This window comes from Lepus europaeus, chromosome 13 (genome assembly GCF_033115175.1).
Source record: "Lepus europaeus isolate LE1 chromosome 13, mLepTim1.pri, whole genome shotgun sequence".
Lineage (NCBI taxonomy): Eukaryota > Metazoa > Chordata > Mammalia > Lagomorpha > Leporidae > Lepus > Lepus europaeus.
This window is the reverse complement of record NC_084839.1, coordinates 24,283,537-24,309,114: the sequence shown is the minus strand read 5'-3', so window position 1 is coordinate 24,309,114 and position 25,578 is coordinate 24,283,537. Positions and strand designations below refer to the sequence as shown.

The window sequence follows — 25,578 nt, the reverse complement described above, 5'->3', positions numbered from 1 at the left end:
TCCTTGCACTGGCACTAAATCCTCCAACAGAGGGTCCAACCAGAAGAACGACAGGAAAGAAGTTCAGGTGCTCTGAAGAGGAGAGGCTGAAACCAACCCCTAGAGGAGTAAGAGCAACAGAATCTCACTGATACAGGACAGTTCATGAAACTAACAGTGTGTGACACTTTAACACCTTAAAACTGTTCAATGAAATCATGACTGGGACACACATATATGGCATTTAATACTTGCACCAGTGACTTCCAAATGTCACTTTAGAGAATGCACTGTGTGTGGAATCAGACAGACGCCGATACCTTCAACGTGAGGAGCTGCAGCTGGCTTGATCCTTCTCATCTTCATCCAGTAGGTAGATTTTCGGAAGGAGGCTGGAAAATCACTCACAGGTTCACACGAAGAGGCAGACGACGAGCCACTTAAGGAGTCATCGTGAGGGATAGTATACTGGAAACTATTGTCCTTTATGGAGCACTGGGTCCTGCTACTAATATGACAAAGATGTATAGTACAAAGGAGGGTCTAGAGTAACATTTTCTATTAAGTTTTTTCACAAGAGGATAACCAAGTTAGTTAGCTATGTAAAAAGCCTAAGAAGCCTGAAATAAAAACAGAATATAGGTCATAGTCTACCAATTACAATGGTCGATCTAACCCAACAAGTACAAGTATTATTATTATTATGTATTCTTTCTTGGTAATCAAAGAGTAACCAATGCACATCAATGATCACTTTGTAGCCCCGCTGGGCAGCCCTTGCTAAATTTGGCTAAGAAAAGAGGCAAGTAGCAGGCTGTTCCGTGACTCTTCAGCAGAATCCCTGGATCTGTAACCAGGCATGCCCGATATTCCCATCTCTCTGACAGAGGGACGGGAACTAAGGGCGTCCCTGAGATCACAGAGGAAAACACTTTGCAGACCCAAATCTGATCCATCTGCCTTTTCTCTCGGCTTCCTCCTTAAACCCTGATGCTAGGGCTGCTCTGCCTAATGAGGCAACACCATACTTAGCTCAGAGCTAGAGGAAGGATGCTATCTTGTCTGAGGTAAGCAGGCCAGAGAATTCTGGAATAGTGCATAGTGGGGTCCAGACCGCCAACTCTAAGACAGGTCAGTGTGTCAGACAGCAGACATCACTGCAAAGGACCACACACTCTTCTTGGCTCAGGACGCTGCAGAGCAGGACCCCCCGGTCTTCCCATTTCCAGCTACATCCTGCTTGAGATTCAGAGTTTAGAATGAGTGCTCTGACTGCTGAAGGGAAGATGCTCCATGGGGCAAAGAGTAAACAGCGGGAGAGGAGGCAGCTCACTGCCATGGTGTAGACAAGAAGTGAGGTGGGCTATCAGTATGGTTTTGTAGTAGAGAAGACAAGTTCGCAGAGTCAAGATACCACTCTAGAGGTACATCTGCCCAGAACTACACACGGAGGTAGGTTTGTAACAGCAGGAAGCTGGAAGTAACACAGGTGACCACCCTTGGCAAAATGCATAAATAACCTGTAGTAGATGCCTACAATGGAATTCTAGGCAGCTGTTAAGAAACGATAAACCAATTCTACACTTGAAGACACCAACATAATTAAAAGGCATACTGATGAATGAAAAAGCAGGACAAGATCTCTAGTACAATGCCATGTTAGCACATTAAAAACAAACGAACGTGGAGAGCCGTGTTATGTTAAAAGGATTCATAAATATTTGAGGACAAACCTCTCACTTGCCAACCTGGTTTCCTCTGGCAGGGATGGGAATGGAAGCGGAGCAAACATAACGGAGACTGATGGTGTCAGTAAGCCACGAATAGAGAAGAAGGATTTTCAGCTCTCTGCACGTGAGGTCCAGAGAAGTCCTGGTTCTGGTGTGGTGCATAAGCCCACTACAGCCCATCCCTATTGCTGATTACAACTAAAAGCTTGGGACTCTGAGAAGCAAACCAAACAAGTGGATTGTGAGTGCATCCCTGGGGAAATGACACACATAGGGTGAGTTTCCCACTTGTATTTTTGCAATGGGGTGGGCCCCACTTGCAGAGCAACATGGGCAGCTTAAAGCCCAGTAACAAAAAATCTTTCTGGTCAGAGAAAACAGGAAAAGGCGTCCCTGTGGGCCAGAGTGTAGCAGGATGTGAAGGAATCCTGAAAAAGAGACAGGAAAAGAAGGCCATCTCATAATTCCTAGCAAAGACTAGTGAAGATTTTCAAAGCGGAAATAAAATTTGAACTAGCATGACCCAAACCAATGTAACAAAAGCTCAGAGAACTGAAACATGATTTGAAACACCTGAGGAAGTCTCAGACTACCCCTTGACCTATCCATGCTTTGGACAACCCAATTCATCTTAGCAAAGACTAAAGCAAAACAGCTGAGATTTTAAAAAGTGCCCTCAGAAAGCAAGACAGAATTTATACTCTGAACCTAAATTAGTTGCCTACTAAAACAAAATCAGCAACATCCCCCAAAATTATAAGAGGACCCAAAGTCTACATAAATATTTACAATGTTGGGGGTAAATTACAAAATTATGCAACATGCAAAGAGCATGGGGCCTGCGTTGTGGTACAGCGGGAAATGTCACTGCCTGAGATGCCAGCATCCTATATGGGCACCAGTTCGTGTCCCAGCTACTCCACTTCTGATCCAGCTTCCTGCTAATGGCCTGGGAAAATCAGCGGAAGATGGCCCAAGTGTTTGAGCCCCTGCTACCCACATGGGAGACTGGATTAAACTCCTAGCCCCTGGCTTCAGCCTGGCTCAACCCTGGCCTTAGCTGCCATCTAGGGAGTGAAACAGCATATGGAAGATCTCTATTTATAACTCTTTCAAATAAATAAATAAATCTTAAAAATAAAAAGGAAAATACATATGAAATGAAGGAAAAGGTAAGAATTATCAATGAAGAATCAGAAATCATAAAAAAGATTTAAATGAAACTTTAGGACTGAAAAATATCTGAAATAAAGTTCAATAGCAGAATGGATGACAGAGGAAAGAGTCTGAATTTCAACAGAAATTATCCAATCTGAAGAATCATGAGGGGGAGCAAAGAGTGGAAAATAGTCAATAGAGCCCTGACAACCCGAGGGTCAATATTTAAGGTTCAACTCAGGGGTGGGCATTTGGTGCAGTGGTTAAGTTGCCATTTGGGGTGCCCAGCATCCCTTATGAGTATACATGGTTGGGGCTGGCACTGTAGCATAGTAGTTAAGGCTGCCCACGACACTGGCATCCCATATGGTTGCCACTTCGTGTCCTGGCTGCTCCTTTCTGAAGCAATTCCCTGCTAACAGCTTGGGGAAAGCAGCAGAAGATGGCACAAGTGTTTGAGCTCCTGCTACCCATGTGGGAGACCCAGATGAAACTCCTGGCTCTTGGTTTCGGCCTGACCCAGTGCTGGCTGTTGCAGTTATCTGGGAAGTGAACTAGTGAATGGAAGATTTCTCTCCCTCTCCCTCTGCTTTTCATAATAAATAAACCTTTAGAAAAATATATATGCTTGGGTTTGAGTCCTGGCTACTCCTCTTCCAGTTGAGCTTCCTGCTATTGTGCATCCTGGGAGGCAGCAGGTGATGGGTAAGTACTTAAGTCCCTATGACCTACATGGGAGACCCAGACTGAGTTCCAGGCTTGGCCCAGCCATGGCCGCTGTGGCCATTTGGAGAATGAACTGGAGAATAGGAGATCTCTGTCTCTCTTTTTTTTTTTTTTAATATTTTATTTATCTGAGAGGTAGAACTACCCAGAAAGAGAGACAGAGACAGAGGTCTTCTGTCCACTGGTTCACTCCCTATATGGCTGCAACAGCTGTAGTTGGGCTCATCTGACGCCAGGAACTTCTTTCAGGTCTCCTACATGGGTGCAGGGGCCCAAGCACTTAGGCCATTTTCCTCTGCTTTCCCAAGCACATTAGCAGGAAGCTGGATTGGAAGTAGAGCAGCTGGAACTTGAACTGGTGCCTTCTTCCTTTCTTTTTACAAAGAGATTCATTCATTCATTCATTCATTCATTTACTTATTTACTTACTTGAAAGGCAGAGCAACAGAAAGAGAGGGAGAAACAGAGAGACGAAGAGATCTTCCATCTGCTGTTTCACTCCCCCAAATGACAACAGACCAGGCTGGGCCAAGCTGAAGCCAGGAACCTAGAATTCCATCGGGGTCTCCCACATGGGTGGAAGGGACCCAAGTACTTGGGCCATCATTCACTGCCTTCCCAAGGACATTAGCAGGAAGCTGGATTGGAAGAACAGCAGCCAGGACCTGAACAAGTGCTCTGATACAGAGTGCTAGTACTGCAAGCAGTGGCTTAACCCACTGAGCCTCAACACTGCCTCCTCTGCCTTTCAAATATGATGAAAATAAAAATTTTAAACATGTGGGATGCAACTAAGCAGTACTTAGAAGTAAACATAAAACTCTAAATGCTTTTATTAGAAAATATCTAAAACCTGTGACTTCAGATTTCATTTTAAGATACCTTAAAAAGAAGGAGCGGCATTGTGGAGCAGTGAATTAAACCTCCACTTAGGATGCTGGCATCCCAGACCAGACAGAGGGCCTGCGCTCAAGTCCTGGCTCTGCTTCTGATTCCAACTCCCCGTTAATGCGCACTCAGGGAGGCAGCAGGTGAAGGCTCAAATGCTTGGGTCTCTGCCACTCAGGTGGGAGAACCAGACTGAGAAAAGCTCCTGACTTCAGCCTGGCCCAGCCTAAGCTGTTGTGGGTGTTTGGAAGTGAATCAGTGAATGGAAAACCTTTCTCTTCCTGTCTCTGTCTCTCAAATAAAATGAAACCTATAGATTAAATATAAATTAAAATGTAAAAAAAAAAAAAACACAAAAACAATTTTTCAAAAAAAGAAAACCCATGAGCTAGTAAACAGACCAAAAAAATCTGGTGAGTTAGAATGAGCACAGAACTGACAACTTCATAACTAAAATGATCACAGGAATACCACAAGTAACTAACTGGGAATGCAGCGGAGGATGGCCCAAGTCCTTGGGCCCTGCACCCGCTTGGGAGACTGGGAGGGGGCACCTGGCTCCTGATCAGCGCAGCGCACCGGCCGCAACACACAGGCTGTAGCGGCCACTTAGGGGGTGAACCAACAGAAAAAGTAAGACCTTTCTGTCTCTAACTCTGCCTGTCAAAAAAAAAAAAAAAAAAAGGGAGGGGAGGGCAGCTCTACAGCTTATCGGGTAAAGCCACTGCCTGCAGTACTGGCATCACATATGGGTGCCTGTTTGAGTCCCAGCTGCCTCTCTTCCAATCTAGCTCTCTGCCACAGCCTGGGAAAGCAGAAGATGGCCCAAGTCCTTGGCCCCTGCACCTACATGGGAGACCCAGAAGAAGCTCTTGGCTCCTGGCTTCAGATCCGCGCAGCTCCAGCCGTTGTGGCTATCTGGGGAGTGAACCAGTGGATGGAAGACCTCTCTCTCTCTCTGCCTCTCCTCTCTCTGTGTAACTCTGACTTTCAAGTAAATAAATAAATCTTAAAAAGAGAGAGAGAGAGAGAAATGAGGGTATGGGGCTAGTGCTGTGGCGTAGCAGGTAAGGCTGCTGCCTGCAGTGCTGGTGGCCCATATGGGTGCCGGTTTGAGTCCTGGCTGCTCCAATTCTGATCCAGCTCTCTGCTATAGCCTGGGAAAGCAGTAGAAGACGGCCCAAGTGCTTGGGCCCCTGCAACGGCATGGGAGAGCAAGAAGCTCCTCCTGGCTCCCAGTTTCAGATCAGTGCTATTCTGGCCATTGCGGCCATTTGGGGAATAAACCAGCAGATGGAAGACATCTTTCTGCCTCTGCCTTTCTGTAACTCTGTCTTTCAAATAAGTAAACAAATCTTTAAAAAAAAGAAAAGAAAAAAAGAAATGAGGGGCCAGTGCTCTAGCACAGAGGGCTTAAGCCCCAGCCTGCAGCATCAGTATGCCATACAGGCTCTGGTTCAAGTTCCAGCTGCTCCACTTCTGATCTAGCTCCCTGCTAATGCACCTGTGAAAGCAGCAAAAGATGGGCCAAGTCCTTGGGCCCCTAGACCCATGTGGGAGACCCAGAAGAAGCTCTTGGCTCCTGGCTTCGGATCTACTCGGCTCCGGTCATTACAGCCACTGGGGGAGTGAAACAGCAGATCGAAGACCCCTCTAACTGTAACCTCTCTGTGCCTCTGTAACTCTGCCTTTCAAATAAACAAACCTTTTAAAAAATGAAAGGAGTTATTATTGGATATAATAGAAATATTAAAATGAGAATATTGGGATAACTTTATGCCAAGAAATTGATAATTCAAGATGAGTACATTTCTGGTTTTTTTTCTGTTTTAATACAACTTAGCAAATCTGACACATGAAGAAACTGGAGGAGCAGGCATTCAGCCTAGTGGCTAGTGGTTAAGATGTCCACATCCCATATTGGATTACCCAGATCTGATTCTGAGCTCCAGCTCCTGACACAGCTTCCTGCTGATACAGAGCCTGAGAGACAGCCATAATGGCTCAAGCAGTTGGGTTCCTGCCACCAGTGTGGGGAAACCAGGATTAAGTTCTTTGCTCTTGGCTTCAGCCTGGCCCAGTCCTGACCATTGCGGGCATCAGGGAAGTGAACCAGTGAATGGGAGCTCACTCTTCTCTGCTTCTATGACTCTCAGTTTTTTAAAAAAAAAAAAATTTAAAAGAAGAACTAAAAGGGCCAGTGGTAAAGCTGCTGCCTCCAATGCCAGCATCCCATATCGGTGCCAATTCAAGTCCAGCTGCTCCACTTCCAATCCAGTTCCCTGATAATGCACCTAGGAAAGCAGTGGAGAATGGCCAATGTTCTTGGACCCCTATACCCACTTCTAGGTCTCTCCCACGTAGGAGATCTAGAAGCTCCTGGCTTCTGGCTTTAGTTTGGCCTAGCCCAAGCCATTGCAGCCATTTGGGGAGTAAACCAGTGGATAATAGACTTCTCTGTCTCTTCCTCTCTATCTCTAATTCTGCCTTTCAAATAAATAAAGCCAATCTTTTAAATTAATTAAGAATTAGGGGCCGGTACCGTGGCTCACTTGGTTAATCCTCCGCCTGTGGCGCCGGCATCCCATATGGGCACCAGGTTCTAGTCCCGGTTGCTCCTCTTCCAGTCCAGCTCTCTGCTGTGGCCCGGGAGGGCAGTGGAGGATGGTCCAAGTGCTTGGGCCCTGCACCCACATGGGAGACCTGGAGGAAGCATCTGGCTCCTGGCTTTGGATCAACGTAGCTCCAGCCGTAGCGGCCATTTGGAGTGAACCAACGGAAGGAAGACCTTTCTCTCTGTCTCTCTCCCTCACTATCTAATTCTATCTGTAAAATTAAAAAAATTTTTTTTAATTAATTAAGAATTAATTAAGAAACTGGAAATCTAAATAGCCCTAGGCAAGTATCTATTAAAGAAATGTAGACAGAGAAAAGCAGACAGAGATATAATATAATATCAGCATCTTAAGTCATTTAGGTGTAACCGCTAATTTAAATTGGGTAAAGGCAAATGAGCAGAAATGTATCAAGTCCTTTGTCCCTAAAAGACTCCAAACCCAGATAGTTTCATGCTGAATGTCATTGTAATAATGTTTAAAAAAAGAAAAGAAAGAAGGACAGGCAGTTGGCCTTGCAGGTAATACACCTGTGTCCCATTAGAGTTGAGTTCGATTCCTGTCCCTGGCTCCAGATTCCAGCGAGACAGGACAGAAACAGGACTCACTAAATCACGCCCTTCCCTGCCTTACTGTATGCATCTCCAGCTGCACACTTGTCAGGAGTGCCCAGACTCTAACTGCAAAAGACCCTTCCTACCCTGTTAGAGAGTTCCCCAATCTACAGGCATGCTCCCAACAGCCCAATGTGGCTGACAAGTGACCCTCCTGGGGTGGCAGTAGTGAGCAACACCACCTTTCTGAGCAGGGAATGTGCAAACACCAACAATGCCCTTGCAGAATCAAACCAGTGTCCTGTGCCAAAGGGGATGAGCCAGAAATCCAGGCTGGGTGCAGATGCTGGTGCCAAGTGGAAACCACCACACTCGCCTCAACCCCATAAAAGCATCTGACTGGCTCCCACTGGAGACCCAGTCAGCAGGACCTCTTCCCACCATGCTACCTCCCTTGTGTTTGAGCATTAAGCCCCAATAAACCTTGTCTGAGCTACATGTTGGCTTCTAAACTTCTATTTGCAAGGGAGCCAAAGAACCTAGGGTTGGTAACATTTGTGACAACTCTGGTGGAACCTGCAAAAGGTTTCCCCTCGGGGAAGACCAGGATCAACCGGAGGGACAGAGCCCCTCTCACAGTGGACAAGCAGCCCCTGAATCTTTGTTTCAGCGTCTCTGCAACTGGTGAGTTCTCTTCTGCTCTCCCGGTTCCCCATCCATCCCACTCAGACAATGTTTCTATCTCTCTTCTCTGCTTGGCTCTATCCTGGTTTCCCTTTACCCTCTCTGGCTCAGTCTTTGGTTTGGTTTCTGTTTGGGTGGTCTGTAAACATGTGGGAGAGGTTGAAATGCCAGGCTTCTGGGCCTTGGTGTGAGCAGTCTAATAGATCTATCCCTAAGGGCTCCCAGGACTAATCACTCTAGCAGGTATCAGATAGGTTGCATCTCAGTCCCAGTCTCGGGTTTTAAGTCTCCAGGAGCTACAATTTTTGATTTTGGCTTCATTCTTTCTGAATACTCCTACCACTCCACATCTTTTTACTCTACAATCTTGCCTCCCAGCACATCACCTCATACCTCTCCGTCAGCAGCATTTGGCTGGAGGGGTGGGTGGAGCCTGGCCCCACAGTGTAGATTCAAAAGAGCTTGCAGGGAACAATCCCATGCTGTGTAGATGTCCAAAGAGGCATCTTTGAGGTCTTTCCTCCTTTGAACAACCCTGGCACCCCTGCCTTTTCCCTCTCTGATCTCTCGGTTCTCCTTCCTCCCTGCTGCTTCTATCTGCAGATAGGGTCAGAACCAATAGCACTTGTATTGACACGTAGCTGCATGGTGCATGGTTGTGGAGATTACATCCAGCTCCTGGCCCTTTCATAATAGACCACAATCTCCACTAAAAGGCCCAAATGGGAAAACCCCAAGTATCCTCAGGGACTCTCCCCTGGGTTTCATTTTAAGCAACTGGGAAAAATTTAGGTTGGATGGCTTAACAAGGAAAAAGGTATTTATTTAAATACTATTTGGCTTCTATACAAGGATAAGGAGATGTGGCCCATGAATGGGTCACCAAATTATAATACTGTTCTCCAACTGGATTTGTTTTGCAAATATGAAGGAAAATGAGGAGAGACCCTCTATGTTCTGTCAGGACAGCAAGCTTCATGATTCCTGTGGAGTTTGCATGGCTAGCATTCCTCAGCCGCCACAGCGTACAGACGCTAACCCTGACCTTCTTATTGATCCTACCTTTAAAACCCTGCCCCTCAACCCTCATGGGCTTCTATCCCTCATGCTCACTGGCATCCCGGATGCCAACCCCAGTATCCTCCCCACCCAACCATCCACTCTATCCTAACTACCAAGTTTAAGGCCAAGGGTGGACCATATATGGAAGAGACAGTACCCCCATAAAACCAGAGGACTTAAAGAAATCCAACCCTTGTTCCAGAAGTTCTTGGAGCATGGGTTGATTAAAGCTGGTCAATATCCCTGCAACACCCTGATTCTCCCAATCAAGAAGCCAAACAAGGAGTATTGATTATACCAAACCATGGCCAGTATACGAGACAGTTATCCCCATCCAACCCATGGTTCCAAACCAATAGACTCTACTTACTCAAATACCTGGAGATGCCTAATACTATATCGTCCTAGACTTAAAAGATTTTTTTCTGTATTCCCCTTCACCCAGCATCCCAATACCTTTTTGCCTTTGAGTGAAGAGACCATATTACTCATGAAGCCACACAATACACATGGACCATGCTCCTTCAGGGTTTCAGATAGTCCTCAGCAATTTGGAAATGCCCTAGCAAGAGAATCAAGAACTGACCCTACACTGGTTCAAGTCCTGGCTGCTCCACCTCTGGTCCAGCTCTCTGCTATGGCCTGAGGAAGCAGTAGAAGGTGGTCTAAGTCTTTGGGCACTTGCACCTGGATGGGAGACCTGAAGAAGCTCCTGGCATCAGATCGGCCCAGTTCTGGCTGTTGCAGCCATTTGGGGAGTGAACCAGTGGATGGAAGACTTCTCTCTCTTTCTCTCTGCCTCTGCTTCTCTGTAACTCTTTCAAATAAATAAATCTTTAAAAATATTAAAAAAAAAAAACTGACCCTAAAAAATGGCACACTTTTACTACAATATGAAGATGACTTGTTGATCCAGCTCCTCTTGGTGAAACTCTGATTACATACTAATAATATAAAAACTTTAAATTTCAGGTGAGACATGGCACAGAGAGTAAAGCCAAAATCTGTGATGCCAGCATCCCATACAGGCACTGGTTCACATCATGGCTGCTCCACTTCCTATCCAGCTCCCTGCTGGCCTGGGAAAAGCAGCAAAGACAGCTCAAGTGTTTAGGCCCCTGCCACCCACATGGGAGACCTGGATGAAACTCCTGGCTCTTGGCTTCAGCCTGGCTTAACGCTGGCCATTGAGGCCAACTGGGGAGTGACCAGTGGATGGAAGATCTGTCTCTCATTCTCTATAACTCTGAATTTCAAATAAATAAACCTTAAAAAGGACTTTAAATTTCATAGGTATTTAAAAAAAGAATATAAAGTCTTCCCCTCAAAAGCCCATATTTAATTACAAAGGGTCCAATACCTGGGTTTTTATTTTGTCCCGAGAATCCCATTTCCTAGCTGCTGACTGCAAACAACCTATTATTTCTCTACTAGTCCCTAAAACCAGAAAACATCTTCAGGGATTTCTGGGAATGGAAGGTTCCTGCTGTATCTGGATCCCAAATTATGAGCTCATGACAGAACCCCTAAATGAAGCACTAAGGGGCGAAGAGTGAGAACCTCTGTACAGGGGCCCAGAACACCAGTGGGTGAGGCCCATCTTAGAAAAACCACTTACTCTTCATGGCTGTGAAAGGTTGGGAATTGCCTCAGGAGTTCTGACTCAAAGGTAGGGTCTATCCAGAGACCGACGGGCCTTTCCGTAAGAGCTGGACTGTGTGGCTCAGGGAAGGCCGGGTAGCCTGAGAGCACAGTTGCCACTGCACTGTCAGTCAACAAGGCCTCTAAATTAATGCCAGGACAATCCACAGAGGTGCAAACAGTTAACCAGGTGCAGACACTGTTAGAGATTAAAGGGGTGGGGAAGAAGAAAGATAAAAGGAAAAAAGCAAGTGTCCCTATTTACAGATTATCATGATTGTTTACTAAGAAAGTACCAGATAATCCAGGGGCCTGCGCCCTGGATTAACGCTCTGGGTTAACGCCCTGGCCTGAAGCGCCGGTATCCCATATGGGCAACAGTTCTAGTCCCGGCTGCTCCTCTTCCTATCCCGCTCTCTGCTGTGGCCTGGGAAAGCAATAGAAGATGGCCCAAATCCTTGGGCCCCTGCACTCATGTGGCAGACTGGGAAGAAGCACCTGGTTCCTGGCTTCGGATCAGTGCAACTCTGGCCATTGCGGCCATTTGGGGAGTGAACCAACGGAAAGAAGACCTTTCTCTTTGTCTCTCCCTCTCACTGTCTAACTCTACCTCTCAAATAAATAAATTTAATTTAATTTTAAAAATTTAAAAAAATACCAATCAATATTCAGCATACTTCTTTTTATAGATACTGGCAATTATTTTATGTAAGAAATCAAAGAACTTAGAATAGCCACAATTCTGGTAAAAAACACCAAAGTTACAGGACTTACCCTATCTGATTTTAAGACTCTAAACATCAGAGAAAAAGAATAAGGGAAGTTCAGAAAGAGATTATATATTGATTTTTTTGTTTTGTTTTGTTTTCTGTTTTTTTTGACAGGCAGAGTGGATAGTGAGAGAGAGAGAGACAGAGAGAAAGGTCTTCCTTTTTGCCGTTGGTTCATCCTCCAATGGCCGCTGTGACCGGCGCATCTCACTGATCCGAAGCCAGGAGCCAGGTGCTTCTCCTGGTCTCCCATGGGGTGCAGGGCCCAAGCACTTGGGCCATCCTCCACTGCCTTCCCGGGCCATAGCAGAGAGCTGGCCTGGAAGAGGGGCAACCGGGATAGAATCCGGCGCCCCGACCGGGACTAGAACCCGGTGTGCCGGCGCTGCAAGGTGGAAGATTAACCTGTTAAGCCATGGAGCCAGCCGAGATTATATATTGATTTATATCAATATATAAATCAATTAAGTTAACTGATTTATTTTCATTTTTAATTTTTTATTTGAAAATCAGAGAAAGAAATAGAGAGTGATTTTCCATCACTGGTTCACCCCCCAAATGCTGTGATCCAACTACTTGAACCAACACCAGTTGCCTCCCAGGGTCTGCGTAAGTATGACACTGGGTTGGAAGTAAGCCAGGACTCCAACTCAGGAGCTCAAGCCACATGAATTGTAGGCATCACAAACAGTGCCTTAACTGCTACACCAAATGCCTACCCTGTTCAACAGATTTTTAAAAAATATTTATTTATTTGAAAGGCAGAGTTATAGAGAGAGGAAGACACAGAGAGAGAGAGACATCTTGCATCTCCTGGTTCACTCCCCAAACGGCTGTAACAGCTGGGGTTGGGGGAGGCCACAGCTTGGAACTACATCCAGGTTTCCCACATGGGTAGCAGGGATCCAAGGTCTTAGGCCATCTTCTGCTGCTTTCCTAGGTGCATTAGCAAAGAGCTGGATCAGAAGTGGAGCAGATGGGACTTGAACAGGCGCTCACACGGGATGCCAGTCTCACAGGAGGCAGCTCAACCCACCACACCACAGTGCCCGCCCCTCAACTGATTTTTGACAAAAGTACCAAGGCAACTCAATGAGGAAAAGAAAGTCTTTTCAACAACTGGATTTATAAACTAAAAAATAAATTTAAGAGAATTAACAATGAACCTTACCATATACCACTCACAAAAATTAACTCTAAATGAGTCACAACCTAAATCTAAAACCTATAAAACTTCTAGAAGATAGGAAAAAAAATCTTTGTAGAGGAGGCAAAGTGTTCTTAAATAGGACGTTAAAAACACAAATATAAAAGGAAAAAATGGCAAAATTTGTATATTTTTAATATAAATTTTAAAACTGTCCTTCAAAAACACCATTAAGAAAATGAACAGCAGAGTCAGCACTGTGGCGTGGCAAGTAAAGCCACCACCTGCAACATCTGCGTCCCATTCAGGCACCAGCTCACATCACGGCTGCTCCACTTCTGATCCAGCTCCCTGCTAATGGCCTGAGAAAAGCAGTGAAGAAGGCCCTAGTGTTTGGGCCCCTGCCACCCAGGCGGGAGACCCCGAGGGGGCTCCTGGCTCCTGGCCCAGTCCTGGCCACTGAGGCCTCCTGGGAAATGAACCAGCAGATGGAAGGAAGACTGATCTACCTCTCGCGCTCTCTCACTCCCTCTCTGTAACTCTTTCAAATAAATACATGTACCCCCCCCCCAAAAAAAAAAAAAGAAAAACAAACCATATACTGGGAAGAAACACCCAAGACACATATAACAAAGGAATTGCTCTCAGAATAGGGTTTTAAATACTACATTTTGGTAAGATAGCACAATATTTTTTTAAACAGGCCAAAGATATAAACATGCACTTCTAAAAGAAGATACATGAATGGGCCGATACACACATGAAGAGACGCTCAACATCGTTAATTATAAAATTATAAAAACTACAATGAAACATGAACACATACTCATTAAATCAGCTAAAATTAAAAAAACTGATTCATCTACATATGTAGAATGAATACCACTTTGGAAACCACCTTCTTAAAAAGTTAAATGTAACTCTTGCTATATGATCCAACTAATCTAGGATAATAAATTCTATCTTAGGTATTTATGAAATGAAAAAATGTGTCCACAAAAGACTTGTAAATGAATGTTCACAGCAGCCTTATTGCAATATCCCAAAACTGAAAACCACCTAACTATCCATCGTAGCTACACAAATTACAGCATATTCTACTCAGCATTAAAAACTCCTTTTCATCTCCAAATTATTACTCTGAGTGAAAGAAATCATGCAAAAAAGAGAACAGATTGTGTGATTCCACTTAGATAAAGCCTAGAGTGTGCAAACTGCTGTACAATGACAGAAACAGATCTGTAGTGCCTGGGGCAAGAGAAGGAAGAATGGTTTGCAAAAGGGACATGAAAAAACTTTTGGGACAGATGGAAATGTTTGCTATCTTGACTGTGGTAATGACTTCACAGGTGCACTGATATGACAAAGCTGATCACAGTGCACACTGTAAGTGTGTACAGTCTATTATACTTTAATTAATTATATCTCAATAAAGGTATAAAAATTTTAACGGGAACTGACAGTTCTCTAGGGCCAAAATCGACCATCTCAAACAATAGACACAATCTCTACTGAAGGAAGACTTGATAGTACTAAGACACCATCATTAAGAGTCAAGTTCCAGGACCAGCATTGTGGTATAGTGGGTAAAGCCACCACCTGCAATGTTCGCATCCAACATGGGTGCCAATTCAAGACCTGGCTTCTCTGCTTCCTATCCGGCTCCCTGCTGATGGACTGGGAAAAGCAGCAGAAGATGGTCCAAGGGCTTGGGCCCCTGTCACCCAGGTGGGAAACCCAGAGGAAGCTCCTGGCTTCAGTTGGCCCAGCCCTAGCTGTTGCAACCATCTGGGGAGTGAACCAGCAATGGAGGGTCTCTCTCTCTCTCTCTCTAACTCTGCCTTTCAATAAATAAATAAATCTTAAAAAAAAAAAAAAAAAAGTCAAGTTCCATGTGACTCCTCTTAGGAAACTCTCTACATAGATATTTCTTTACTATCAGGGTAGAACTCAGAGATACCTACTCACAAGCATAGCAAAAAATCAACAGTACCTATGATTAACATGACCAGTAACTTAAAATTGACAGGGGCCTGCGCTGTGGCGTGGCAGGTGAAGCTGCCCTGCAGTGCCAGCATTCCTATATGGACTCCAGTTCAAGTCCCAGCTGCTCCACTTCTGATCCAGCTCTCTGCTATGGCTGGGAAAACAGTAGAAGATGGCCCAAGTCCTTGGGCCCTTGCACCAGCATGGAAGATCCAGAAGCTGGATCCAGCCCTGGTCATTGTGGCCATTTGGGGAGTGAACCAGCAGATGGAAGATCTCTCTGCCTCTGCCTCTCTGTAACTCTGCTTTTCAAATAAAATATATATATCTTTAAAAATAAAAAGATTGGCCAGCACCGCGGCTCACTAGGCTAATCCTCTGCCTGCAGTGCTGGCACCCCAGGTTCTAGTCCCGGTTGGAGCGCTGGATTCTGTCCCAGTTGCTCCTCTTCCAGGCCAGCTCTCTGCTGTGGCCCGGGAGGGCAGTGGAGGATGGTCCACGTGCTTGGGCCCTGCACCCGCATGGGAGACCAGGAGGAAGTGCCTGGCTCCTGGCTTCAGATCAGTGCAGCGCGCCAGCCGTAGCGGCCATTTCGGGGGTAAACCAACGAAAGGAAGACCTTTCTCTCTGTCTCTCTCTCTCTAACTCTGTCAAAAAGAAAAAAGAAAAGAAAAAAAAAAAGAGTAAGATTAAATTCACTGGATTTAGGAATCCCTTTCTCTAGGTCTCTTATTTTTAATAAGTGCTTTAACCACTTTCCCTAGAAGATCTTATGAAGCTTTATTTATTTGGAAGTCAGATAGGCTCAATGGCCAGGGCTGTGCAAGGCTAAAGTCGAGAGCCAGGAGCTTCTTCCAGGTTTTCCATGTGGATGGCAGGGGCCCAAGTACTCGGGCCCATCTTCTGCTTTCCCAGAACATTAGCAGGGAGCTGGACCAGAAGTGGAGCAGCTGGGGCACAAATCAGTGCCCACATGGGATGCCAGTGCTGCAGGTGGTGGCTTTACCCACTACAACACTGGTCCCTCTTTTTTTTTAAAGGACTCAACAAAAACAATTTAAGTATTTCGTGCTATCTACTTATCAACTCATGGCATATTATTATTTGTGAAGAAACAGATTGATCACAAGTTCCCTTCCCATTAATGTAACAAGAAAACACTCTGTTTTGATAGGATGACTATCAGAGTGACTTTAAAATTAGCCTCTAGTTTTTTTTCTAGGTGCAAAAATTCAGATTTCATTAGAAAAGGATTTCAGTTCCCTTCAGTATCCTTCATAGACTTTTCTAATTCTGCTTAATATTTTAAGTTCTCCATGATTTCTTCTTCTTTTTTTTATTTTATTTTTTATTTTTTTTATTTTTGACAGGCAGAGTGGACAGTGAGAGAGAGACAGAGAGAAAGGTCTTCCTTTTTGCCGTTGGTTTACCCTCCAATGGCCGCCGCGGCTGGCGTGCTGCGGCCGGCGCACCGCACCGATCCGATGGCAGGAGCCAGGTACTTATCCTGGTCTCCCATGGGGTGCAGGGCCCAAGCACTTGGGCCATCCTCCACTGCCTTCCCGGGCCACAGCAGAGAGCTGGCCTGGAAGAGGGGCAACCGGGACAGGATCGGCGCCCCGACTGGGACTAGAACCCGGTGTGCTGGCGCCGCAAGGCGGAGGATTAGCCTAGTGAGCCGCGGCGCCGGCCTCCATGATTTCTTCTACTTTACTCTTTCCCAATATCACTTTTCTCACCATTGGTGTATGTCGAGAAATAGTGCTTTAACCACTTTCCACAGAAGACCTTATGAAGACATTAGAGAGGAAAATATCATATTCCTATTACTTTCTATAGCTAATGATTCCCAATTCTGTATTTCAGATCAGCTCCTCTGAGGTTCAAGCCCATTTATGTTTGTTCTATAAACTGCTCCTCATTCAGAGACTTCTAGTTCAGTGAATGACTCCAACATGGATTTGGTGGCCAAAGTCAGAAACCCACAGACAATTCAACCTCCCTCTTCTTACGCACCTCTAGCTATCACAACCTGAACAAGTATATCGGGAATATCCGTACTGTTACCTCCACGAGCCGCACTTTCTTCATTTCTCTCTCAGTTTTCTAAAAATCCATCCTTCATAATGCCGCCAGAGTGAACTTTCTAAGACCAACATCTGGCCATGTCATCCCCTCATTTAAAACCCTCCCAGGGAGCACCCTTGTCATCTCTTGCTAGGTGACACCACAGGATGCATCTGGAAGTGCCTCACCAACTGCCAGCTCCATGGTCCTGATTTCTCAGACTCTAGAACTCCATGGCCCACTAATCTGCAGGTGTGCATTTCCCCTTGTGTTTCTTCTATATGTTGTGTTGTAGCCAGAGGGCCCTCACAAGACACCAGCACCATGCTGCTTGGATTTTCCAGCCACCAGAATCATGTGCCAAATATACCTCTTTTATTTATAGAGAACAGTTTTTCAAAAAGTTCTTGGAAAGATGGAATTTAAAAACAAATTTATTGGGGAGTGAACCAATGGAAGGAAGACTTTCTCTCTCTCTCTGTCTATAACTGTCAAATAAAAAAAATTTATTTTAGCACAAAAAAATAAAATAAAACCCTCTCAGGGAGCCAGTATTCTGGCCCTTTAAATTAGTGAATCTTAAAACAACAACGATAAGAAAATCTCTTCAGGATAAAATCTAAGCACCTTAGCATACTATTAAAGGCCATTTAGGATCTGGCCCCTGCTAACCTGGCAATGATTTCCCTGCACTCACTCCATCCTCCATGCCAGTCATACAGAACTACTTGCTAATCCATTAACTTCTTTCACCTGCTCACAAGCTGTTCGGAAAAATCCTTTCTCCTTCAGGTTAACTGTATTATCCTTGACTTTGACTTAGGAGTGACCTGCTCACTCTCACTCCCCTTCCCAAAGCTTATTAAATTCTCATTTTAAAATATTTACATAGCACACTGTATTATGTTGATCTACTTGCCTGTCTCCTCCTTTAGACTGCTTGTTCTGTTTTTCATGTTTGTACCACACAGCTGGTACACGGCAGGCATTTAATAAATGTTATCTGAATGAAAGAGTCCATCTGAGAATTTCTAGTCAATGAGAATCTTTTCTTTTGGAATCAGCCATGGAAAAACTTACCACAGTCGGTATACAAAATTATTAACCAGAATTGCAGTCAAGTAATTTGAAAATACAAGGATTTCTTGCAGCCATTTTTATTGCCTTTCCCAAGTTCATCAACGTATTTATGAACACAAATTGGAGGTCTGGAAAAACACAGGGCTACCATTGAGTCATACGTTCCGTTTTTATTATAATCCGTTCGTGTTTTCCTTTTTCTCCCCCACACTAGGTTTAGGCCTGCACTGTCCAATCCAGTAGCCACCGGCCACAGGTGGCTACTTAAAGTTAATTAAAATTACATTAAAAATTCAGTCCCTCAGCCGCACCAGCCACACATTTCCAGGGCTCAAAAGCTAATACGTGGCTAGTGGTTATGACCCTGGAGAGCGTAGAAACACATTTTCTCCAGTTCCACTGGACAGCGCGGGCGACACGATTATCAAAGGACCTGAGAAAACCTCACTTACTTCTTGGCGCCCACGCTCCTCGCGCTCCTCTGCTGCTTAAAAGATGTGGGTCCCGGCGTCTAGCAAATCACAAGCACACCAGTGAGCGCCAGGGACGTCGGAACCTCGGCCACACAAAAAGACAAACTCCCCCCACCCGGTGCCCCGAAGAAACGACGCTCTCCCCCGGGGCCGCGATCGCTCACGGAGGAAGCCAGCACTCTTCAGCGAAAGTGTGCCGCCCTACCTCCCAGCACCGCAGCCCTCCTCTTCCTCCATTCTCAAAGCCTCGTCCCAGAGACGGGCTCCGAAGGGGGCGGGGGGCGGAGAAAACAAGACAACGGATGTGCGCGGCTTCGGGGATAGAACACGGATGGACACTAACGGCAATCTGGCGGGAAACTGAGTCCAAGGACATGGGGGCCAGGCAGCAAAAAAAAGTGGGGGGAAAAAAGAGGGGGAAAGGTGGATCCGATCTAGAAGGGTGGGGCCTACGATGGGCTCTGAGCAAACCAACTCTGAGCGTGGGACAAAAGCCAGGGGCCGCGTGTTCCGGGCTCCACAGCGCTACCTCTAAAGCATAACGGTCAAACCGAGAAACTCACGGCGGGTACTGCACCGAGTCTGGAAGACATCACTGCCTCTCCACGCCTAACAATTTCACCCAAGGGCTCCGGCCAGACCAACGCCACTTCCGCTCTCCTCGCCTCTCCCGGATGTGGACTTGGCGCCGCCTAGCCGGGTTCTGCACGTCTACTTCCGCCTAGCAGCTTCCGAGGGGGGCTGCGGCCGGAGTGAGTCACGTGACAAATCACCCTCCGAGTCCTCCGAGACCCCGCCCCCCAGGAGGCTGGGCCCGGGGAACGTGTGGGAGGGGCGAAGGGGCGGAGTTTGGGGTTCTCAACCGGCCCGCGGGACCCGTCTCTCTCCTGTTGCATCCGTTTGCGCGCCACCTTGGGACCGTCCCTTCTGCACCCACCCCACGAGTGGTCTTCTACAGGCACATAGATTTCAAGTTTGGCCCCTTTATTGATTTTAGAGAAATTGCAGACCCCTTCTCACCCCCCCTCCCCTCAGGTAGAGCGAGCAGAAGCCCTTCCACCGCGGAGGGGCCAGGAAGGAAGCCAGGAAAAGGCAGGTCAGCGAAACTCGAGGGAGACAGTGAGCAGTAGGGGCGATCTCTCCTCAGCGACTCGTTTCAGGCCTCCAAACTTGCCCTGCTTTGAGGTTTTTCCGTGTGGCTCCTAGGAGACGTGTTTGAGCAACTCTTGACCTCTTTGGACAGACTGCGCCTGGGCCTCTCCTTAGGGGAACCGTGCTGGGGTCTCTCCTTCGGGGGGCTCGGAGGGATGTTCTCCGCGTGGCTGCGCCCGCTCCTCTCGGAGTGGCTGCGCCGGCTCCTGTCCGAGTGGCTGTGGCGGCTCCTCTCGGTGGGGCTGGGATGCGTTCTCTCCGACTGACTGCGCCGGCTTCTCTCACAGGGCCTGAGCTGCCTCATCGCAGCGGGAGCGTGCCGGTTCCTCCCACAGTAGCTGAATCCTCTCCTCTCCGAGGGGCTGCCAAGGCTCCCCTCGGAGGGGCAGCGGGGGCTCCTGTCCGAGGGAGCGTGGCGCCTCCTGTCCAGGGGACCGAGGCGGCTGCTATCTGAGGGGCAGCGGGAGCTCCTATCCGAGGGACCATGGCGCCGCCTGTCCAGGGGTCCGAGGCGGCTGCTATCTGAGGGGCAGCGGGAGCTCCTGTCCGAGGGACCATGGCGCCGCCTGTCCAGGGGACCGAGGCGGCTGCTGTCTGAGGGGCAGCGGGAGCTCCTATCCGAGGGACCATGGCGCCGCCTGTCCAGGGGTCCGAGGCGGCTGCTGTCTGAGGGGCAGCGGGGGCTCCTGTCCGAGGGACCATGGCGCCGCCTGTCCAGGGGTCCGAGGCGGCTGCTGTCTGAGGGGCAGCGGGGGCTCCTGTCCGAGGGACCATGGCGGACCCCCTCTCGGGGACCGCGATGTCTCCTCTCGGAGGGGCTGCCTCGGCTTCTCTCCGAAAGGCTGTGATGGCGCCTGTCCGGGGGACTGTGGTGTCGTCTCTCGGAGAGACTTTGCAGGGTTCTCTCGGAAGGACTGCGATGGTTTCTCCGACAGCGACTGCGGTGGCTGCGCTCCGAGAGACTGCGAAGGGTCCTCTCCGAGGGGCTGCGCTGGCTCCTCTCGGAGGGACTGCCCCGGCTCTTCTCGAAGGGGCTGTGTAAGTGCCCCTCGGAGGAATGTCGGGAGAGCCTCTCCCTAAAGCAGCCGCGGGGGTTGCGCTCCTGGGCTGTGAGCTTCTCCTCACAGGGTAAGACTCTCTTCCTAGGGGGACCAGGTAGGGCCCTCCCTCGAGCCTGAACCCTGCTTCCCGGTTGGGGCAAGTCCTTTGACCCTTGCCTGGTTTCGTTTCTGCAGAACGTTTGCTTTGCCCTGCTGCTACTGTCGTTTTGAAGTGTATCCAGAGGCTGGATGACTGCTGTAGCCTGGAGAGTGAGATCTCTTTGGGAAACTCTGGGCTCAGGCAGCTGGAGAGGGCTGGATTGGAGAGCTCTCGCTCCTTTTGGCCTTTCAGGTGAACCGCATGGATCTGTTCCTCCTGACGGCGTGGGGTCCTGCCCAGTGGCAGCACCTGTTGGCTTTTGCGTGCCAACTGGCACCTTGTCTCTTTTGTTAGCTCTCAGTAAGTGATGGGCCCTGGCTTTTTGTTTTGGATGGCAGTTTTTGCTTGATGGCAAACTGTCTGGCCTTGTCCTGTCTCCGGGCTTCTGTCCAACAAACGCTACAATTCGGTGTGCTGTTTGGAATGCCTGCTTTAGGCCCTGAAACAACAATTGCATGAACCTGGGTTGGGAAGATTTCTTAGATTGTCTTTTCAGAGAGGCAGAGCTTGTATGAACTGTTCTGGTCCTCTTCCTCCTTGGAGGGGCTGGTAATTCTGCACAGGGACTTTCTGTTGTGGTTCTGCTGTTTGTGTTTTGTGTTCTAAGTCTCTTAGTGAGTCTTTTCTTGGGATACTTTGAAACAGAGGTCTTTTTGGTTCTCACTCTAACCCATTTTTCATCCTGATCACTTTCAGAGTCACTGTCTAGTAGAGAGTGAACTTGAGTGAAGTCATAGTGCCCAGGGTCTCCAATGTTTCTCTTTTTTACCAGCTCTGGACTATCACGTTGCCTTCGCCTGATGTGGACTTGTACAGGAGCAGGAGAATGGGAAGACCCGGATTGAAAATCTATTGTGGGAGCAGGACTCTTGGAAGCTTGAGTATCAATTTTACCATTCCTTTGTGATGCTGATACAGGATTCTTTTGTGCGACAGGTCTTTCTCTTCCACAATACTTTGAGACTTGGGATCTTTTTCCAGTTCGCAACCTAAAGCCAAGATGCAACCGAATCTCTCCATGGCCTTCTGGAGTGCTTACAAGGTGGAGTTGTGGATAGATAAGCAGATAAGGCCCAAAAGTGGTCTGTAATTTATGACAGCAATTAAATCCCAAACATCGGCCACACTGTAGGCAGATAGGGTATTTTAGGATTAGACCTGAAGCTAGAGGAGGCACATTGGGGGGTATTTGACTCCTTAAGAGTTTTGCTGCTATTTTTAGCTGCAGATCTTGTAGTAACTGGAACTGCTCTGAGAAGTCAGTCTTGGCCTGGGGAAGATAACTTGGCTTTAGAGAGTGTTGAGACTCAAAAGTCCTTGTCTCTGAGTCACTCTGTGAGTTCTCGCTCTCTTCCACAGGGACAGGATCTTCCCTTTTATAAAATATCCTGAGGGAAGACTCTGACTTTACTGGGTCAGGAGGCTGGCCCTCTGCACATGAGACAGGCATGTGCTGAATGACTTCCTGGGATGTATCACTGGGCCTTGAGTTTGTTTTCTTTATTCCAAATCTAGTCCCAGAGTATTGTTGTATTATGGAAGATGTGGAGCCACGTGTCCACATCCTTAAGGTCATTCTTTTCTCATGACCAGGGCATAAAGTGTGCCTCTGAATGTAGGTTTTGACCACTGAAGACTGAGAAACAGCACCAGGACCCTTCTCTAGGAGACTCTGAGAAAATTCCATCAGTTCAGCTGGAACCCCAAATAAATTCTGAACAGATTGACAGGTGTCTGCAGTGACTCTTTCTGCTAAGCATGTTCGAGAACAAAGCTTCTTTTCCATAGTGGTCCCCAAGACATTCCCTAGCATTAGCATAGTGGAAAGATATTTTCTAGGTAGTCGCTGCATACGGGCATGATTCTCCCAGACATTCTGTCGTCTGCCCAGGAAAGACGAGGTAGGGCCTTTTTGACCCCCTGGTCCCCCTAGAAATGTCCTAGGTGGTGACCTCCAGCTTTGTGGTAGATGTCGGGAGAGATTCTGTAGTGAGTTCTCTAACTCCTCTAGTTGCTTCCTTTTAATTCTCTCCTTGGATATTACATCCTCTCCTGGGATCTCAGGACATGGAGTTTTCATAGAACTAGCTGTCTTATCATAGGGTTGCTTATGAAAGGCCAAGGGGAGGATAGGAGACTGTATCACTGTAGGATCTGTACAGGACTCTTCAGGCTGCAAAATATCTGTCCTGAAGTTTTTTATATCCAAAGCTGTTGGTACATCTAGCATCCCAGATTGCTGAAGACTTCCTAATTCAGATGTTCTGACAGAGCTTGAAATAAGTGATGTTGAAGAGCTGTGTGGGAAATTACTGAAATAATTCCCTATTTGCAACTCTTTCTCGGACATTAATTCCTCAGAGTCGCTATTCTGACACATCTGTCTTCCATCCAAATCTTCAGATTCCATGACTTTCGGATACTCAATTTTTATTCCCATAGATTTCACAGCTTGAAGCTTTTGTTCATGAGTCATTACTGTAAGCTTCTCAAGTGGAGATGTTTGCTGTGAGGTTAATTCTTCAGATTTCACTTGAATATTTGACCTTGGAGTTAATTCTACAGGTTTTACCAGTTCTTGAAAATATGGCCTTGGGAGTAAATCCAAACAATCTATTACATCAAGCCCTGATCTTAGGGCTACTGTTGGTTCTACAACCTGAGGAATTGGGCCAGGTGATAATTTCTCAGATTTCACAGTTTGAAGTAATGGCCCTGGTGTTAATACAGACTTTACGATTTGAAACCCTGTGCACTCCATTGTTTCCAAAATTTGGTGTGTTGGCTCTGTGATTAATTTCTTAGATCTCATGTTTTGTAACCATAGCCTTGAGATAAACTCTGAAGTTCTCACATTTTGAAGCTTTGGGGTCAACTTAACATTTTCTGCCATTTGAAGGGTTGTTTCCGGTGTTGTCACAGATTTTACAACTTGCACTGGTGGTCCATGGATCGCTTTCACAGATACAACAATTGGTGGGGGAGGAACTGATATTGTTCCTACTGATTGAGCAACTTGCTGTGCCCTTGCCGATTCTGTGACTTGATATAGTGGCTTTGGACTAACCTTTACAAATTTTATAATTTGATCCAATGGTCCTGAATGTTTCATATTTTGATTCTGTGACTGTCTTAGGCTCATTGATACCTCTCCTTGCTGCCATGTATCAGAGGTGAGCTCTATGGATTCTGCACGTCCCATAGCTTGACTTTCTTGCTTTGGGGGCAACTCTAAGGATTTCTCCATTTGCAGCTTCTGCTTAGAGGTCAAACTTAGAGATTCTGATACTTGATGTCCTAATCCTAATGTTAGCCTTGAAGAGCCCAAATAATGCTGTGACCTTGGGATAAATTCTTTAGGTCCCTTTACTTGCAGCCCTGTCTCAGAAGTTAACTCTACAGATTTAACAGCGTGATATCCTAGCCCTGGTGTCATCCATGAAGTAGAATCTGGGGTATGATGAAATGACTTTGGAATCAATACTACAGATTCTTCATTTTGCCATCTTTTCTCAGATATTACCCCAACAGGTTCTAAATCTTGAGGATAGGGCCTTGGAGCTCTCTCTGCACAATCAGTGGTTTGATTGATTGGTTTTGGAGTCATTCCAAGGAATTCTTTCCCTTGCAACCTTGCTATAGAGGTCAACCCCATAGCTTCTGGAATGTGATGTTTGCATTCTGGAGTCATCCTTTCAGATTTTACAACTTGCTGCAGTGGTCTTTTATAAAACTTCTCCAAATCCTTAACCTGAGGACATGACTGAGAGAGCAACGCCAGAGTTTCTGGAATTTGGTAGCTTTTCCCTGGGGTTAAGTCCAAGGATTTTGAGCCTTGACCCCTTAGCATCAGAGTAAGATCACCAAATTCTGGCACTTGAAGATCTAATTGTAGAGGCACCCCTGAAGATTCCATGGCTTTGCCTGTTGGCTTTGGGGTCAACCTCATAGTTTTATCTATAGTTTCTAATCCTGTATGTGCCAACCCTTTTGCCATTTCTGAAGACTCTGTGGTCTCATTAATTGGTACTGAAGTCAAATTCACAGATTTAAGGACTTGATGCCTTGGCTTTTGGATCATCTCTACATATTCTACAAACTGATGTTGTGGTTTAGGGATTATTTCAGAGGATTCTGTGACTTGACAATTTTTTCTTTGAGTTTGCTCCTCAGATTTCACTCTCTGAATTGGTGGCTGTGCTAACTGCACAGACTTCACAGTTTGCTGCAGGGATACTGAAGACAATTTTACATGTGTTATGCTTTGTACTTTTGGCTCTGGAGTACACTCCGAAGACTTCGCTCCCTGCCGCTGTGATTCTGCAGGCAAATCTGAGAATTTAACACTAGTCAATATTGGTCCTGGTAAGAACTTGCTGCTTGACTCTGGTGCCATTGTCTCTGATTTAACACCTTGCTGACCTGAAATCAATTCTTGGTAATTTATACCTGGCTGATGGGACCCTGGACTCAGCTCCACAGGTTTTACATTTTGAAAACATGACTTTGGTGTGACAACCACAGATTTAATACATTGTGACCTGAGGCATGATGTCAACCCTAAAGAATTCACATTTTGAGATTGTGGCCATAGGTTTGACTTCACATCTTGAGAACGTGGCTTTGATACAAACACTGTAGATTTCTCACTGATACAAGAAATCAG

The 25,578-nt window shown here is 46.6% G+C and overlaps 2 protein-coding genes across 4 annotated transcripts in view; both read right to left on the bottom strand.

The window, feature by feature from the left end:
- The window catches only part of ZNF512 (zinc finger protein 512), a 45,197-nt gene extending 25,932 nt beyond the window's left edge, over positions 1-19,265 (bottom strand). For 2 of the 3 annotated variants that reach the window (XM_062209166.1, XM_062209168.1), the window contains exons 1-3: positions 19,124-19,265; positions 18,540-18,598; positions 300-487 (exon numbers count right to left, since the gene is read on the bottom strand). In XM_062209166.1, coding sequence (XP_062065150.1) covers positions 300-487; positions 18,540-18,598; positions 19,124-19,153 — 277 coding nt within the window. In that variant the 5' untranslated portion in view covers positions 19,154-19,265. The remainder of the gene's footprint in view (positions 1-299; positions 488-18,539; positions 18,599-19,123) is intronic. The other variant, XM_062209167.1, reaches the window with a different exon arrangement.
- A 451-nt stretch (positions 19,266-19,716) lies between these two features.
- The window catches only part of SPATA31H1 (SPATA31 subfamily H member 1), a 32,646-nt gene continuing 26,784 nt past the window's right edge, over positions 19,717-25,578 (bottom strand). Inside the window, exon 13 of the mRNA XM_062208825.1 lies at positions 19,717-25,523. Within this exon, the coding sequence (XP_062064809.1) occupies positions 19,717-25,523 (5,807 nt within the window). The remainder of the gene's footprint in view (positions 25,524-25,578) is intronic.